Here is a 17,316-nt window from a genome sequence, read left to right as displayed (position 1 = left end):
AGTGTTGGATTCATATTTGGCTTGCTATTAGGCGTATTGAAGTCTGGATCAGTGTTGGATTTCATGCAGTTTCGGTTTTGCTAATTTTATAAATAGAGTTGCAACTTCTTGTATTTCAAAGACACATCTTTAATTCCGTCAATTTTTCCAAAGAAAAATAGACTTTGACTGGATGATTGGGGATATTTAGGATGGTTTAACTTCATTGCCAACATCTAAAATATTTCAAATCGTGCATACGTAAGTTAAGTCAGTTGGTTAGGACAATAAGCCTGCACATTTGCATAATCTTGAACGAATTAGTTCGAGTCCCCCTACCCGTATGTTAAAGTAATTTAGATTAGCGCTCGTATAATTTTTTTTTGGTCAAAAAAAAAAAAAAAACCAAATCGTGTGCAAACCACATGCTATTTTTGTCGACTAAATTGATAAAATAACAACGTGATGTCGAACTGCAACATATCCAAATTATAGGGGCAAATTCGGTAAAATAACAATTGCAGGGCCTTGATGAAACTTGACCCAAAATACAAGGGCCATTGGCGAGCCTTTCTATTTTCCTATGAAAGCGCAACCGTCCATTTTGTATCCGAGGAAAAATTTTAAGATTAACAAAAAATGTCCACACTTTAAAAAACTAAAAATGATTCTTGTAAGTTGAATACTTAATGGAAAAGACTCACTGCGATTCCTATGTTTACAGCATTTGCCAATAAGAATTCATGATCTTGAATGGAAACATTTCAGGGAGGGAAAAAAATAATTAAACTTATGAACAAGAAAGAAAAGAACTATTAAAAAGACTTTTCAAGAAATTCTTAAATGAAAATCTAGAGCCCATATCTGGTTTGACAAACAGTGGGTTATGCTCAAGAAGGCAGAATACCAGCAGTCGGTTTGCTTGGCCAAAACACTTGGGAATGTGATTATGTACCACTGCTATGGTTGTAGGGGTTCCAGCCTTCAGGTCTGATTGGTGGTGAAACGGCTTTCTGTTAATTGAGGAACGCTTAGGTTAACCTGGGAAGGAACAAAGTAGCCTCACTTATCTAACTCTGAACTCATACAAGCATACAATATTCCATTGCTTTCGAACATACCTGATGGGCTTAGAAAAATCATGCATGTTTGAACAGTTTCATGCTGAGCCAATGAAAGTATACAGCAACGACAAGGACCGGGAGAGTCAAGGGCACCAAAAAGCAATAATACCTATTATCAGACAAGAAACTAAGTTAGAAAATGATGAAGAATAGGAACTTCAGTACGTTATCTCAATGACAAAAATCCAGTAAAAAACAGAAAGTCATGTTGAACTTGAACTTTCCAAATCAGCTTAATAGGTATGGGCACCAAGTCACTTACTAACACTCGAGAGTAAATAAAGCAACTGTCAATCCAAATGTTATTTTGTATAACATAAAAATCCAATCATGTCATAATGGAACATCAACGAATTTCTGATAATCACTCAATACCTTAGACTTTCTTCTCTATATAAAAAGATAAATATACATATATGAACAACAATATCCCTATCTCTTGCCATGCACAATTCAACCAGCCAACGCAAAAGATTGATAAATTGACGAACAAAGAAAACTGTCCCATTTCATGGCCAGAGCAAGTTCAAAATTTTCCTTTGTGGATATCACTCCACATTGGGATTTTGTACAACATGCAGTGACTGATAATTTGGACTTTTTGGCTACCATCGAAGCTGACAGTTAAGATTTTGCACACATTGATTTTATTTTGCAAGCATATGCGTCATCTTATGTGTTAGCTTTTGTGGATTTCTTCGGTGCTTGCTTTATTGAGCACAATAAGCTAATACCTTTTGTATCTACATAATTTAAAGGATGGCAAAACAACAGTAATTTCAGCCCCTCAGAGTCATTAGTGCTGAGACGCTATATTTGGATGTGTGATCTACCATCTCTCGAGTCTTGACTATTAGGAGTGATGCCTAAAAGCCCCTACATACCTCCCACATACAATCAAAACCCAGCTTTTCACACAGATTATGGCATCCTAAAAAGCTGTCATTTCCTCCAAAAAATAAAACCCTCTTCTTTAAAGTAACCTAAGAAAACATATGATGTTGAATTACATTGCAGGAAAACTGCCTCATCAACACAAATTTGCAGGCAATCTCTACCTATCAAATAAAACCCAAAAGGAAAGTCTATAAATCTGTCCCAAACGTAGCGCTCAGTGTAATGAAACCCTATTCTCCTAACGACTGACAACAATACAGAAGAAAGCCACCAGCTGAAAACTAATAAACTCACATATATATTGTTATCATAAAGCTAAGCATTCATTAAATAGATCAACTAAGATCATATTGACAGAAAGAAAAAAAAAAAACAATATCTGCTTACCCAGAAAAAGAGAACATCAATTATATAAATTGGCATTTTTTTCTGATAGGTATCCAAATGTTATTATTGGATCACTACTGCATCAAACATATAGGTACTTGCATATTGCAACTTAATAACTTATAGAAGAACCTGTTATTTTTCTCTAATAAGTATGTCAAATCATATGGCAATTTTGTTATGGAATGAATGATAAATGGAGTTTAAGCTAGTACATTGGATTCTGGGACTAATTTTGAATATGAATTAGCATTGAATAGTAACAGAAGAAAAAAAAACATATATATATATAGGGGAAAAATAATACAAAATCACTTGGCTGAACCGAAAACAAGCAATTACCGGTCATTTTGTATGGCGGAGAGGATAATATTATCTGAAGGTGGAAGAATCTTGGATAAGACGGTAGCATAGAGAAAACCCAGAAAGAAAACAGAGCCGGATGCGATGAAAAACCATCCCCAAATCAAATTCTGTTGCATTTTACTTTATTTCCGCCCACTCTACACTTACATCTGCAGCCAAAAAATAAAACCCAAAACTCGATTTTTTTGGGTCTGGTGCTCGTATGAGTAGAAGCGCCAAGGAGAAGGAGGAGAAGCTGTGGAGGAGAAAGCCCAGTGGAGAAGCGCGAAGAAGAAGAAGAAGATGCGAACGTTTGGGTCTTTGTATTTGTATACTTCGCTTCTATGCACAGTATATTTGATCAGTTCACCCATCAAAACTTGAAAGCCCCATTTTGCCCCTTTCTGAGGGTAAAATAGAGGCACCCAGAAGTTTAAATCTCAGCCCTTCATTATTTCATTCAACGGTTATCATTTCTCATCCGCTATGGAAACTTGGAACTTGACTTTGATTTTGTTGTCCTTAGGGAAACTTGGTATGACTAAATGAAGGTAGAATACACTGGACGCATATGTAAAGTGGGGACTGAAACCAAATTTGTAATTACAAGGTGAAATTCTTAATCTAGTTCGTGCAAACCATTCAAAGTTCAAACCGGTGTGGCCAGTTTCTTCCAACAACTCATTGCCGGTCAGCTCAATGGAAGGAACTGTATTTGTACGGAATTTATCCGCCGAATGATTGAATATAGATTCACACATTGGAAAGAATAATATAACTCATTATGAGTCGTAACGTACCACCACATCACAACTCTTAGGGCTCTTTGTACTGCTTAAATTTCTTCATGATAATAACTATGAAGCCCTCGCCCCCAGAGAGGATATTGTTGAGTGTAGGAGAGTAGCTAAGCACAAGATGGGTAAGGTTGCGTTCTCTGTTAATCCCGTGCAATCAAGTATAATATAATTCTTAAATTGTAGAGTAACATTTGGAAAACAAAAATACATATTCATTTGGTTCTAGGATGGATTTACCTCTTTCCTTTTCCAAATCTAATGGCTGGAATGACCATAGATAAACGCTCTGATCAGATTATATACACGTACACGCTCAATGATAGGGTACAAAGAATAACACCATTTTTTAAGAGATGCACCACCAAAGTGCTCAAAGAATTGTCTCCACATACATTGCCTTAACGGGGATGATTAGTGCCTAAATTGTTGTAATCCAATCGTTTACAAGCACTAAGAAATTTTTAAATTATCATCCAGAAAAAACTGCACAGCTTGCCTCTACTTCAAGGTTTTTCTGCCTCAGCCACCCTTGTTTGTCCCCGAGCAACACAATTCGTAATCCTGCTTCAACACGCCAGAAATTCAGCTTTGTCATCCAACTTAAAAGGACTTTGCTCTAATTTCGTAACCCGAGGACAACAGAGCATCTATAATCGTAATCTCTTTAACCAAAAGACAAAAATCTATTATAAAGGCCTACATGAAAACAACAATAAACTCATTCCTAAGTTCAACCATAGAAAGTTCCAGTGCAACAGGAATTATGTGACTGGACGTCAAAAAGAATTCAGAAATTACAAAGGATGCACGTTAAATATTCAAGAGATCTTTTTCGTTTTTCACAGACCATGTTTGTAAGATATCAGTTTTAAGTAAATTCAGACATAGATGAACATGAGTGTTCATCAGGCCATATAAATTCCAGTGTCCTGATGGAAATTACCTGTACAATTGCTTGGGCACAAAGTTTCCCTGACAGAACAGCACCTTCCATTGAGGCTAAATACTTTTGTTTTGTGTAATCACCAGCTAAATAGAAACCCTCTAGGGGAGATCTTTGCAAGGGACGGCAAGGTTCACAACCTGGTACAGTTTTGTAAACCGACCTGAGACATAAATCAGTCATAATCAGTTAAAGCACAAACACCCATAACCAAGTCAACCAAGGGCACGTCAGGCAGTGGCCCAATGGTCATGCCTCCTTATTCCTAGGGCATAGTTCTGGTTTCAACTGCTTACGACATGGCAAGGGAACTCCTTATGCAGAGTAGCCCCGCTAAATCAACAAGTAAATAAATTAAAATCCAACTCTTCCAAGTGAATTTGCTCCCCCGTAGTTTCCATTAAAGTTTTGTGTGAAAAATTAATAGCTAGAAATTTCCACATTATATATAAAAAGGAAAATTTTAAATAGGCGGTATGAGACAATATGTTAATATTTCAATCAAACAAGTTCACGTGTAACATAAAGAACCCCTGGAATTTATTTCCATTGCGTACTGGCAACATGATTTTTCAAATAATATTCATAAACATTCATTCAGGTTCAAAACTAATGGCTATAAATTCAAACCTTGGTGTTTTCACAACATGGTACTTCAAAATCTTTGCTTTGCTTTGATCTGCAGCTATCTCATCAGGAAAGAGTTTTGCAAGTTCTTTGAGTGTAGCATCAATAATTTCTGAATCACTGCGTGAAATCCATTCTTCTGCTGGTGCAAAAACCAACTCCAGCATAGACTGGTTTGGATTGTAATATTCCTGCAATGAATTACAATGAATCATGTCCCCAACCCAAAAGTAAACTAAAATGAAAATGAAACTAAAAGGAATTGAAATGAGTTATACTTGATACTAAGAGAATATAATGAAAATCCATTAACTGATTTTTCCTGGATAAGGAAAACTGATACAATATTCTTAGTACGTTGACATAAAAAATTATGCAGGAGGTAGCGTGGAACAATATCCATCCATAAATGAATAGGTCTATTATTCATGCTTATGTGCTTCATCCATGGTTCCATAAAACAATATTTCTCATTAAGCAAAAGAACATGTTATTCCCTTTCCTTTTAAATTTCTTTTGTGGTAAGAAATTTCAAAAGAATCAGTACAAGGATAGTAAACAAGGATAAAAATTATATCATCTTTCTCTCATAATTGAATGATATACTTTCTCAGTCTTTTCGATCTAAATTCTTATTGCACAACCTAGAGAATTGTCATCTACCTCTAAAACAAATTATTTATGGTTTATGTTTAAGTCCCTAGACATATGCTTGTAGCTCACCTCTCTCATGACTAAAAAACCTCCAATAAATCAATAATAATATATAAACCGGGTCATGACCAGTCAGGATGCAAGTATTATTCTATACAAAACAAATTCAAATTTTGAAAGATTCAAACAAAATGGTTATTTAACATTGAATGAGAAAAAGAGACAGTATTGTTCCTTTTTCTCAAAATGTTTTCAACTTCGTTGCTATTAAAATGTTTGTCACTATATGCAAGATTTTGTGTTTTAATATTAGTTTCTCTAAAGATACGAAATGTATAGTTACATTATTAGATGCATGGTAGGTAGAAGTTAAAAAGAAAAATCAAACAATATCTACTGTGCTTACTAATAAGGAATAAATAACAGATTTTACCTTACATGTTACGGACATGTCAGCATAGACACTTAAAAGAGGACTTCTGCATTAGGGGAAAAAAAAGACCATGTCACAGATGAAACAATACTGGCACAATAAAAAGAGGCCAAAGGCAGCAGACAGCATTATAAGAGTTTGGATACATTATACACCAAATAGGCTGTATTTTTTGTAGTTTTCTTTTTAAATGAAAATATTATCTAAACAATCCCAAGTTTGTCATTAAATTATAGATAAATTATAAACTTGGGATTATTTAGATGATATTTTGGCCTGGACGGGATGTCTTATTTTGGCCTCCATTGTGGATTGAAAGAAGATAAATTATATCACCAACTAAAGAAGATAAATTCTTTCTAACTTCAAATGTCTTGGCCTGGACGGGATGTCTTATTATCTTTATGCAGCCCTTACAATATTAGAACCAACATTTTGTCATATATTATCCTTGGCTGAGTAACTTTAACATGGCCAGTCAGAATGTCAAGCTGCAAGCAGCAAACCTTCAAAGAACCATGAGATACACACGGAAAGTAAGCATCACTGTAATATCTATGCTAAACTAAACAACTAAGTATGAGTAGGACCTGCTAAAAAGTAGATGATCATATGTGTTCTTCAGCTTTCTGTCAAACCTGTAATTAAAAACAATTCATAGCATCAGATTAGCATGAATATTACTAACATATTACTTCAGTGAAACAGAGAGTAACTTCAGACCGAAATAAAATGACAGAGAGAAATTGAGTAAAATAAATAAATCAATAGCAGGTTTCACATTACATTTGGAAATCACATTTTTGGGCCATTCTAAGCAATACAACCTGAAAGGTATGGCTTTCATTGGCAATGACTGATTGACAAGGACTAAAGTGAGAACCCCAAAGAGGTTAAGAAAAGTACCCATAGCCAATCCCAGTCTCTTCTGATAAAACTTGTATTTAACTTAAAGAGACATCCTAAACTATTTTTTCTCATTTATTGAAATTTCCAGGCCAACAAAAAATTGAAGAAAGAAACCCATAAATTAGGCCAGTTGTCAATATACACCATCCAGTTCTATTTTCTGATCATGAAAAATTAAGGAATCAATACTTATTAAGTGAAAGAGAATGTGCGTGCGTTCGTCTCTGTGTGTGTGTGTGTGTGTGTGTGTGTGAGAGAGAGAGAGAGAGAGAGAGAGAGAGAGCTATTTGCATTATTGTTTAATATCAGTTAATATCCACTCACCATATGTGAACATTGATAACTGGAACGCCAACTAGTTTCTCCAATTTCTTGAAATATGGGATCTCTTTCCAGTTATCAGGCAATAGAAGCTTTAGGATATCAACTGTTTATAAGAAAACCAAACAACCACCTTAGGGAAACTGGAAATATACACTTAAGTTCAACTATATTATCTGAAAAGAAAATTTGTGCCACACCTGGAGTCGCGAATACATAGGCATCTGCTTCAATCATGCTCCCATTATTTAGTACAAAACTCTTCACGGTCCCATCTTTATTTAGCTCAATTTTCTGTATTCGGGAATTAATTCGGACTTCACCGCCTAATGACTGGATATGATCAACAATTGGTGCACAGAGTCTCTCAGGGGGACTACCATCCAAAAAAGCCATCTTGGAACCATGTTTCTCCTATACATGTGTTTGCACAGTCTACTGATCAGGAAGTGCTAGGTTGTAACAAAAGTTGTCCTCTAAGTAATAATATAGTGATCGCATATAGTGCATACAGAGATGGAACTCATCCAAAAATAAAAAATGATATTTCACAAGGAGTGATATTCAGGATAAGTTGCTTCTGAGATCTGACCTATGCTCCATCTAACATACAAAGGAAACTATATATTACACGGTTCTAACTTGCATTCATGATGCACATGAAGCTATACCATTATATCGTGAACTGTTCTTCTTTCACACCAATCTTTTATGGATTGGAAGAAGAACAAGATTCTTAGTAAAAGCAATCAATATGCATTATTGAAAGTGAGGGAATTCACCATACCTGAAGGAATCGGTTCAAAGCAATCAATATGCATTGCATTGAAAGTTCATCAGGGTTAATAAAGTTCAGGGCCTTTGACATGGCAATAAACACCTCAGTAGTCACTCGATCCGGTATGCCCTGAAAGAAAAGGAGAAATCACAAGTCATTGTTTTTTCCCTGTATAAACCATCTTCATCAAGATAACAAAATTCAATCTGATCATCCAATCTCGCATTCAACCAATACGACAGGATCGTATGAAATATATGACTGACCTGCAAATCATAAAAAAAGTCGATTTTATTTCATTTTATTTTTTGGCTGGTAGTTGTTTCAATCAATTAATTAAACAAAAATTGTAAAAACACTGAAGAAAAATCGCTTTCTGTTAACACAATCTCAGTTTTTTATTTCTATATCTCTTATTTTCTCACTGGAGATGTAAATTTTGTGGATTCAGTTATAATTAATTAAGAGTACATACAAGTTTGTGCCTATTTTCCTTTGAAGGAGAAAACTAGTTCGGTTTTTCTAGATTTCAACAAGTTTGTCGAAATGTCTACCTCTTCAAATCTTGAGGCTCACACTGCCACACTGACATCTTGACCATTATGAAGCAAAAGCTTTAAATGGAAAACCAGATACAAGCTAGTCCCTTGGATTTTAGCCATCCAAACTAGTGTCAGGTTTTGTATGTGCCGTAATAGTTAGTCTCTTATACATTAATAATTGACAAGAAGTCGATCTCCTTTTCATAATTTCATTGTCTATCTGCTAGTACTGGGAACGTTGACTAATATTAATTATTCTCAGCAAACTAATATGATTTGGTCCTCTAATATTTTTAGTAGGTACTTTATCTGAGCACATCTTGTACTGAGATCAACCAGCCTTGGCTCATTTCATGATTGTGAAACTGAATGACCAAAGAAGCAGGTTTGGTCTAACCCTTTACTTTTCAACTCATTACAATATCTGCTCATGGCACATAAGCTCCTAGCTATATATATATACACAAACACGTCTAACTCAGTCAATAAAACATGCAAAAATATTTATCAACTATATTAAAGTACCTGTTTCCTCATCCAATCTTTTACACTCAAGCCATCTTGGGCTTCAACATAAGCCTGCCCACCAAGAATTGCTGGCAGTAGTCCAATTGCAAACTTGATTTTCTCTGGCCAAGTCAGCATCTCATTGTTCTTCAATATGGCCCATATTCCTGCCAGCCACAATCACAAACAGCTCAAAAAAGTAATAATATATACGGAGAGATGTCCTCTCTCTTCTCACTTTATACAAATATTATATATATGTCTACTCTCTCTATATATAATATATATTACACAGAGAGATACAGATACAAGAGACTTTTTTTTGGGGGGGGTGAATAGATAGGTTAGTGATCCCTTGCCAGAAATCTGGCATGTTATGTCCAGAATGTTAATCAGGACAGGACCACACATTCAGGCATAATATTACCTAATGATGGTTTTGATTCTCAGTCTAATAACATAACTCTGACAAGAAAAAAATTCCCTACATATATCTTACCAAACAAAGAAAATATTTTACTGCCCATCAATTACGACTCTTAACAGCACAAGCAAAGAATGAATTTACAATCGCATGCATCATTTAATCTAAGCATAATTCAGAAACAAGATATCTAATCATTAGAATATAGCAGGCTGAATCCTCAAGAATACATGCATGTAGATCATGGAAGCACCAGCGTTGTCTTCCAAGAAGCTTAAACTTTTAATATTACTTTTTATAAAATATCTAAAGACACCTGTATAAATATCTAATCATTTAATCTAAGCATAATTCAGAAACAAGATATCTAATCATTAGAATATAGCAGGCTGAATCCTCAAGAATACATGCATGCAGATCATCACCAGTGTTGTCTTCCAAAAGCTTAAACTTTTAATATTACTTTTATAAAATATCTAAAGACACTTGTATAAATATATGGCTTTTTATCACAAATGGTCCTTAACGTTTACGAAATTATCACGAATGGTCCTTGACCTTTTTTTGTGACACTAATAGTCCTTAACGTTTGGATTTTTTATCACAAATGGTCCCTGCCGTTATAAATTCCGTTAAGTGTGATGTGGAAGGTAAGTGGAGCCCACATGTCCAATCACATTGTGACATGTGGATTAAAAAAATAATTAAATACATTTTTAATGAAAATTCCATATTTTTTTTCTGCAACTTTTCATCCCCTTCCTTACTCCGTCTCTCTCCCCCTCTGCTCTCCACCCTTGCTCTCCATCTCTTCTCCCTCTGTTTTTTTCTTTCCCTCTGCCACCTGCAAGAAAAAATATAAGATATACAAGTTGCTCTCAGGGACGGATCCACAGAGGAGCAAGGGTGGTCAAGTGACCCCTGCAACTCTGGGATCTGCCATTAGAGGGGAGAAATTTGACCTCTGCAAATTGCTCGATGAAAGTCCCCAAAGAGCAGCGCTCTTCTCCCCAGTGTGCAGCACTCTTATCGACCTCGCAATCTGATGCTCGTTAGCTATCTGTGAGTTGCTCATTGATCCGAGATTTCAGTTTAGCTTGAAGTATTTGACAGAAGTGAAGATAACTGCTTGGTGATATCTTCACTTTGATCTTCAATATTCTTCACTTTGAGTACCCATTGGTTGGTCTGTAGGGAAAATTTTAAAAATAAAAAAAACCGGCTTCTTTTTATTTTAACTTTGATATTTGACAAAAGTGAAGATTACTGCTCGGTCAGCCCATCATCTGCACATTTTGTACGGATATTTGGCAAAAGTGAAGATTACTGCTCGGTGGGACTGATATTTGATGCTTCATTTTGTATTTGGTTGATTAAATATTGATGGAATTATAAAATTAAGATCTTGAAGTATTGGGCTTGGGGAAATTAAGGCATTCCCAGCTATTTGGTTTGTCTTGGCTGAAATAGATTTCTTAAGAAAACGAAACAACAGAGAGGCTCAATTAGTCTTGGCTGAAATAGAACAGAGGGAGAGGGAAAGCACAGGAAGGAGAGAGGGCAGAGGAAAGAGAGAGAGAGAGAGAGAGAGAGAGAGAGAGAGAGGCTAAATGATTTTTTAATGAATTTTCATTAAAAAAAATATTTCTTTATTTATTTAATCCACATGTCATGATGTAATTGGACATGTGGGTTCCACTTTTCTTCCACCTCAGACACTTAACAGAATTTTTGACGGTAGGGACCATTTGTGATAAAAAGTCCAAACGTTAAGGACTATTAGTGTCACAAAAAAACCTCAAGGACCATTCGTGATAATTTTCGAAAACGTGAAGGACCATTTGTGATAAAAAGCCTAAATATATTTAAAGTTACTTAAATTTTGTTCAATTAATGAAAATCCAGAATATGGAACAATAGGAAATTGGAAATTGGAAATGAATGAAAGACAAGAAAACTCATCTGAGACCACTTAAAGATACCAGGGTCGTGCAACTAAGGGGAAAAAAATTTATGCATTAGCCACGGTTCCTTGAGCCTATTCCATAGTTCAATGGACCGCACACCAGGTCCTTTTTCTCCCATCTGGTTCTCGCTGGTCTTGAGCAGTTGGCTTAATCAATATCTAACAGACTTGAAGCTCAAATTCATCCTGAGTTCTGTTTTCTCTAAGACCAAAGCCTAGGGCTAGTAAAATTTGGATCCATTGACCTAACCAAATGAAAAATGGGCCCAAAGATAACCAACCATCTCTAAACAGGGAGATATTGAGAGGGAAAAAAACACAAATCAAGAGCAAGTTCATGAAAGAAACAGAGGGCTATAGGAATCAGAAAAAAGAAATAAAAGAGACGGAACAAGACAAGAGAGAATTGGATTCTTATTAATGACTTCAACTGTCCACACTTACAATTCTTTGTGCCTTTTCTCAGAAAGCATATTGATTCTAAAATAGTGTTCGACTGAAACACCATTGCCTATTTGAGCACTCAAATTCTGGAATTCAATGCGTATTTCATGCTTGTCTTGCATTGTGTGTTTCCAACAAAACAACATGAAACTACATATTTGATTATCATTTCTCTCCCTTGTATGAAAAGCACCATGTGCCTCCAAAAAAATTTCTACTTTCTTGACAAGAATTCACCTAAAAGACCCTGCTAAAGATACCCAGTCTCCTAACTCCCAAACCTTCTTACTGACTACGGAGTAAAATAATCCGAATTCACTAGATGATAATTAACATTCTCGTACTATTTTCATCCATCCCACAATATAAAAAAATATCTCTTCACATTATTAAAGACATAGGTTTAAGAGGACCAACTCGGAATTTATCTTTTCCTTGGGGAACATGAAAAGGTGGTGAACTAGACAACACTCTTGATAATCTCTACCCTTCAGGAAGAAATCAATTTTTCCATCCCACCAATCTTCTCAGATTGCCACCTACAACCCAATGCTGTCACCAAGCTCCAAACTACCAATGTCATCCACCAGAGTAATTTAATTATGGGTTATATGAATTTTAGAGTAGTCTTTGACTATTGGTAAAATCCCAGAATCTTCTGTTAACAACATTATAATAAAGGGTTGACAGTGTGAGTGTTGGTTATCAAATATGGACAGTCAGACAATTAAGTAAACAAGGTTTTGCAATACTTCAATCTACTAAAGTTATTTTGTAATGTTTGTATAAATCAAGCTGCTTCCAAAGAATGGAATGAATTCCTGCAGTTGTAGAGAAAATATTGTCAAATTTCAAGAGGTGGCTAAATATCTTACCATTTAAGGGTGCTGGTAAAACTTCAGGGAAATCAAACCGGCTGAACTCTCCTGGTTTGCTTGGCATTGCAAATATCATAGAATGCTCCTTCCACTGCAATCGATCATCAATACCAAGCTCACCAAACAGGTTCTGAATATTCGGATAAGCCCCAACTTGCCAATACAAAAAATATATATCATAAGAAATAGAATACATTACCCGGCTGCTCTATGTATAAGCACTAGAGACATCAATAGTCTATTCTTAAAGAAAATTCTTAAAGAAAAGTTAAAGAACCAGTTTCATTAAGCACTAAATACATAATGTAGATTCATCTTGGATAGAAGACAGACAATGAAAAAGATACTGGAAATGCTTGGGTTCGAACCCATACATACAACAGGTGGCAGATTTTAAATTTTCTGATTTTATAAGTACTGCTTATCAACCCTTTTCCAATATAATTCTAAAAACTTGGTTGATTAACATTTTGATACGTCCACCTAAAATTAATTTTATTCACCCCTCTCTGTTGCAACTTATATATTAGCTAAATTTTTGTATTGATATAGAATATTACAAATTTATATATAAACCAATTTTGGTCAAAAATGAAATAGGCACTTTATTTAAAAACTTTATCTTTTCAGAGAATACAATGGTTCACTTGCAAGCACAATCGCCTGCCGGTGTAATTTTCTCAGCCTTCAATACTCTATGAGAGATTTTTGTTTTCTTCAAACAGAACAGAAAAATAGTGGACTTGATACCCTTACACAGTCTGAACTTTGGAAGGAGAACAATGCAAGCTAATAATTACTGGGAATCTCATTTCCCAATTTATTATACTTTATCATCCTCTCCCATACCAGCCACCCAAATGTAGCATGATGATTATTAAAGTTGAAAAATAGATTTTTTATAAGTGAAAAAACTATTAAACTCACAGAAGATATGCAGGCCTGTTTCGTACCAGTCTCCATCCTTATCTTTCCATGCTGCCACCTATCAAAAAACTGGATATTTCAATAAGCAATTAATAGAAACAACAAAAATGTCAGAGATATGAAGTTAGAATGTGGATAAATATTGGACAGTGCTTCCAATTGGGTACTCATTGGCCACTGATTTTGGGAGCACAAACAAGGACATAATTATAAGTTGGAAGACTAGAAAGCACAGTTATAAGAGTCAGATTCGCCCCTTGTAACTTTCCAAGAGCAAATTCTCTATCTTTGCACTTTCTCTTAGATAGATTTTCCCCACTTGCTTATGTTTTCCTTTTGTGCAGGTTTTCCAGAACTTAGTGTCTTTCTTTTTGGCAAGTTATAGTAAATTTATTTAATTATGTAAGACCGTCCTTCCCTTGCAATTCTAATAATTTTTTTCTGTCCTATCCTTATGTTTTTTTTTTCTTTCTAAATTTTAATAAATGATATTTTCTCTCTAATCATTAGCCGCAAAACATATAAAGTTATAACTTCTTCAAGCTAACAGCAATATGGTCTCAAAAGTGAGATAAAGTTATAGCAGCTGAAAAACCTTTCCGCCTAGAACATCTCTTGCTTCCAGTAAGATAGGTTTATGACCTGCATCAGCCAGATATTTTGCAGTTGCCAGACCAGCCAAACCTGCAAAAATTCAGAACAGAAAAAATATTAATCACATAATGAAAGATAAAATGTTATATCTAGTATCCATAAATTTTGAGTTCACTATAAGACAAGCTTAAATTGGGCATGAGCATCCAAAGAAAAAAAGGAAAAAGAAAACCCAATGCAATTTTAAGAATATATAATAAGTTTGTATATCATAATCACCTGCACCAACAATCACGACCTTCAACGGCTTAGCTGGACGAGGAGAGGCTCGGAAAGTGGAAGAGAAATATGCAGCTTCTAAGAAATTAGCAGTATTGTCAAGGTCTGGTCTTGCATAATCAACGCAAACCACCTACACACCATTACAATTACACGCAAAAAAGTTTATTACCCTTTTAACAATTTAACAATTTAGCAACTAAACCACTCGTACTTCAAGAGAAAACAAACCTTCAAAGGGCAAGCACCATTCCTCGGCCTTCCATAAATAGCTTGTGGGCTTAAAAATCTACAGCTTTGAGCCATAAATTCACTACCTTTAAATGAAAAGTCATCGCATCTAGGAGTGTTTCGTAGCTTTTGAGTGTTGATGATGCTAGCTTGGCAGCTCAAGTTAGCAGCAGAGACACAAGCCCACTGAGACATTTTATCAAACAGGTTGGGCACAGAACAGGAGTCTCAGCTGCTGAGCGAAGAAAGGGAGCTTTCTTCAGCTCCAATTGTGGTGGGGGAGAGAAGAAAAAGGGAGGAGGAGGATGGGTTGTGTGAGTGTGGGTGGGTGGGTGGTTGTTTGTGGGTGGAACGCTGAACACATGAGCTTGTTGGGTGAGTTTCCGTCTCATCCTTGGCCAGTTGTGAAAATGAGGCTTGGAATCTGCCAAAAGTGGCATTTTGAGTTTGTGGGTTAGGTCAGCGTTATGAATATTCCACTAAGCGCGGTAACAGTTGAAGACACCCAATCACGGATTCACAGTGCATGCCTTTTCCCTTCGCACAATACCTTAAATATTTACATCAATGTCCCTTGAAATTGCAATTAAATTTTACTTTGCCCCTCAAACTTAAAGTGTTCACGTACCCGTTTGACCATGGTTTGGTGATTCACTTTGCTCTACCGTCAACTCCATCCAAAATGCTATTAAAACTGATGACGTGGTATGGGTGTTTGTGTAATTTTGTACCATGGTTCATTATACATTAATTGAGGCGACGTGTCAAGTGGAGCCCACCTCGACATAGATAAAATTATAATTAAATATTCTAATGATTAAAACTAATCTAAAAATTAAAATAAAACATTAAAAAATTTAGAACTAAAAAAAAATCTCTCTCCTTAGAGCATCCACAATCATGCTCTCTATTTTTTAGCTAAAATTTAGCTAAAAATATAATAAAGCTATTTTAGGAGCTCTTTAAAAATATTCAACTCCAACCATACTCCCTACTTTGGAGTGTCATAAATGCTATAACTCTTTTTTAATTGGTCCATCTCTATTAAAAAATAAAATAAGAAATAATTAACATTAAATAAAGGTTTGAAATATTTATTAAATAAAAAAGCATTAAATTATAGGGAGCCACTAGGAGTTCTTTCTCTCTCCTCAGATTTAGGAGCTCCTAGAGAATTCCCTATTTTAGAAGGTGGATAGGGAGCATGGTTGGAGTTGCATTTTTACAATTCCTTCCTAAAATTTGTCTAAGGAGGTGGTTTAGAGAGCCCATTGTGGATGCTCTTACCTCTCTCTTTATCTGATCCTCTCACCTAGATCCCACCCACACCCATCCCTCTACCCAGCCGCACCAACCATTGCCCTCTCTCTCTATCTTCCAAATCGCTCCTTCTCCTCCTCCTTTCTTCAACAACCATGAAAAATAATTAAAAGAAAAAAACATGCAAGTCATCATCTCCCCTTCGTATCTCCCTCCTTCTCCTTCCCCTCCGCCTTCCACTCCCCTCTCTCTCTCTCTCTCTCTCTCTCAGATAATCAACAATTTTGTTGAAGAACACAAACACCATAGCAGAATGAACGGGAAAAAAAAGGACAAAAGGAGATGACCACAGCACCAGAGAAAACATAGGAGACCAACGCGACAATGGCAACCTACAAGTATATACAATTAAAAACCCAAAATTTCCCCATACAACTTTGACTCCCAAACAATGGTGCCCCATCCCAAGTTCTGCTTGGGTCAACCCTAGAAAATCAGATCTTGTCCCCACCCCGACACTGTCGACCTCTTCATTTTTGGCAAATTTTGATTTGGGGATTTTGGGGGCAAGCTCAATCCACTGTTGTGCTGAGTGGTTGAAGGTGCTAGGTGGGGTTGGGTTTGTGGAAAGGGATGGTGTGAGTAAGTTGGCTGTGGTTCTGTCATACTGCATCCCAAAAGGGATTTTTCATAAACTTAGTATGCAGTGCTGACAAATACTTACGAAATTGAATCAGTAAACATCAAATCTATCATGCATACTTACTTGGTTGCTAAGCTCTTAGGCCCCGTTTGGTTCATGGAATGAATTTGAGGGGAAATCGTTTCCCATATCATTCCCCAAAAAATGGGAATGGAAGATTCTTTTCTCACGTTTGGTAATATTGGGAAAGTAACCGGTAAATATTACTTTATTTCATTTCCCATGTTTGTTTTGAGTAGGAATAGAAAACAAAGTTTGTATAAATTTTCAATTATACCCATATTAAATCAAATAAAAAAAATGCATTTAATGATATATTGTAATTCTAAATTATTAATAGGGATAAAATGGTCATAAAAAATAT

At 35.6% G+C, this 17,316-nt stretch overlaps 1 protein-coding gene and 1 long non-coding RNA gene across 2 annotated transcripts; both read right to left on the bottom strand.

Annotated features, from left to right (window-relative positions):
• Window positions 1-3,665: 3,665 nt before the first annotated feature.
• On the bottom strand, window positions 3,666-15,424 carry PDS3 (phytoene desaturase 3). The gene is made up of 14 exons (XM_008224486.2): window positions 14,990-15,424; window positions 14,759-14,891; window positions 14,481-14,569; window positions 13,886-13,943; window positions 12,956-13,111; window positions 9,265-9,413; window positions 8,207-8,326; window positions 7,620-7,833; window positions 7,423-7,525; window positions 6,780-6,827; window positions 6,190-6,235; window positions 5,106-5,293; window positions 4,476-4,638; window positions 3,666-4,093 (listed from the first exon to the last, which is right to left on the bottom strand). The coding sequence occupies exons 1-14, from the start codon at window positions 15,182-15,184 to the stop codon at window positions 4,052-4,054; spliced, it is 1,704 nt and encodes a 567-aa protein (XP_008222708.2). The 5' UTR covers window positions 15,185-15,424; the 3' UTR covers window positions 3,666-4,051.
• On the bottom strand, window positions 9,944-12,193 carry LOC148920363 (uncharacterized). Its single transcript, XR_016123737.1, has 2 exons — window positions 10,157-12,193; window positions 9,944-9,986 (listed from the first exon to the last, which is right to left on the bottom strand). It is a non-coding gene; the product is annotated as an uncharacterized LOC148920363 (long non-coding RNA).
• Window positions 15,425-17,316: the final 1,892 nt, after the last annotated feature.

Source organism: Prunus mume, linkage group LG2 (assembly GCF_029339155.1).
Source record: "Prunus mume cultivar Tortuosa linkage group LG2, ASM2933915v1, whole genome shotgun sequence".
NCBI lineage: Eukaryota > Viridiplantae > Streptophyta > Magnoliopsida > Rosales > Rosaceae > Prunus > Prunus mume.
The sequence above is the reverse complement of the archived record's forward strand: the minus strand, read 5'-3'. Positions and strand labels throughout refer to the sequence as shown.

What these genes read in the sequence shown, in the direction of transcription:
- PDS3 (XM_008224486.2), bottom strand. Translation starts at nt 15,184, where the DNA reads ATGTCTCAGTGGGCTTGTGTCTCTGCTGCTAACTTGAGCTGCCAAGCT. An exon ending in GTTATCAATGTTCACATATG is followed by an intron (nt 6,828 to 7,422) that starts GTGAGTGGATAT and finishes TTTTAATTACAG; the next exon opens with GTTTGACAGAAAGCTGAAGA. An exon ending in GTGCCCAAGCAATTGTACAG is followed by an intron (nt 4,094 to 4,475) that starts GTAATTTCCATC and finishes GTGTTGAAGCAG; the next exon opens with GATTACGAATTGTGTTGCTC.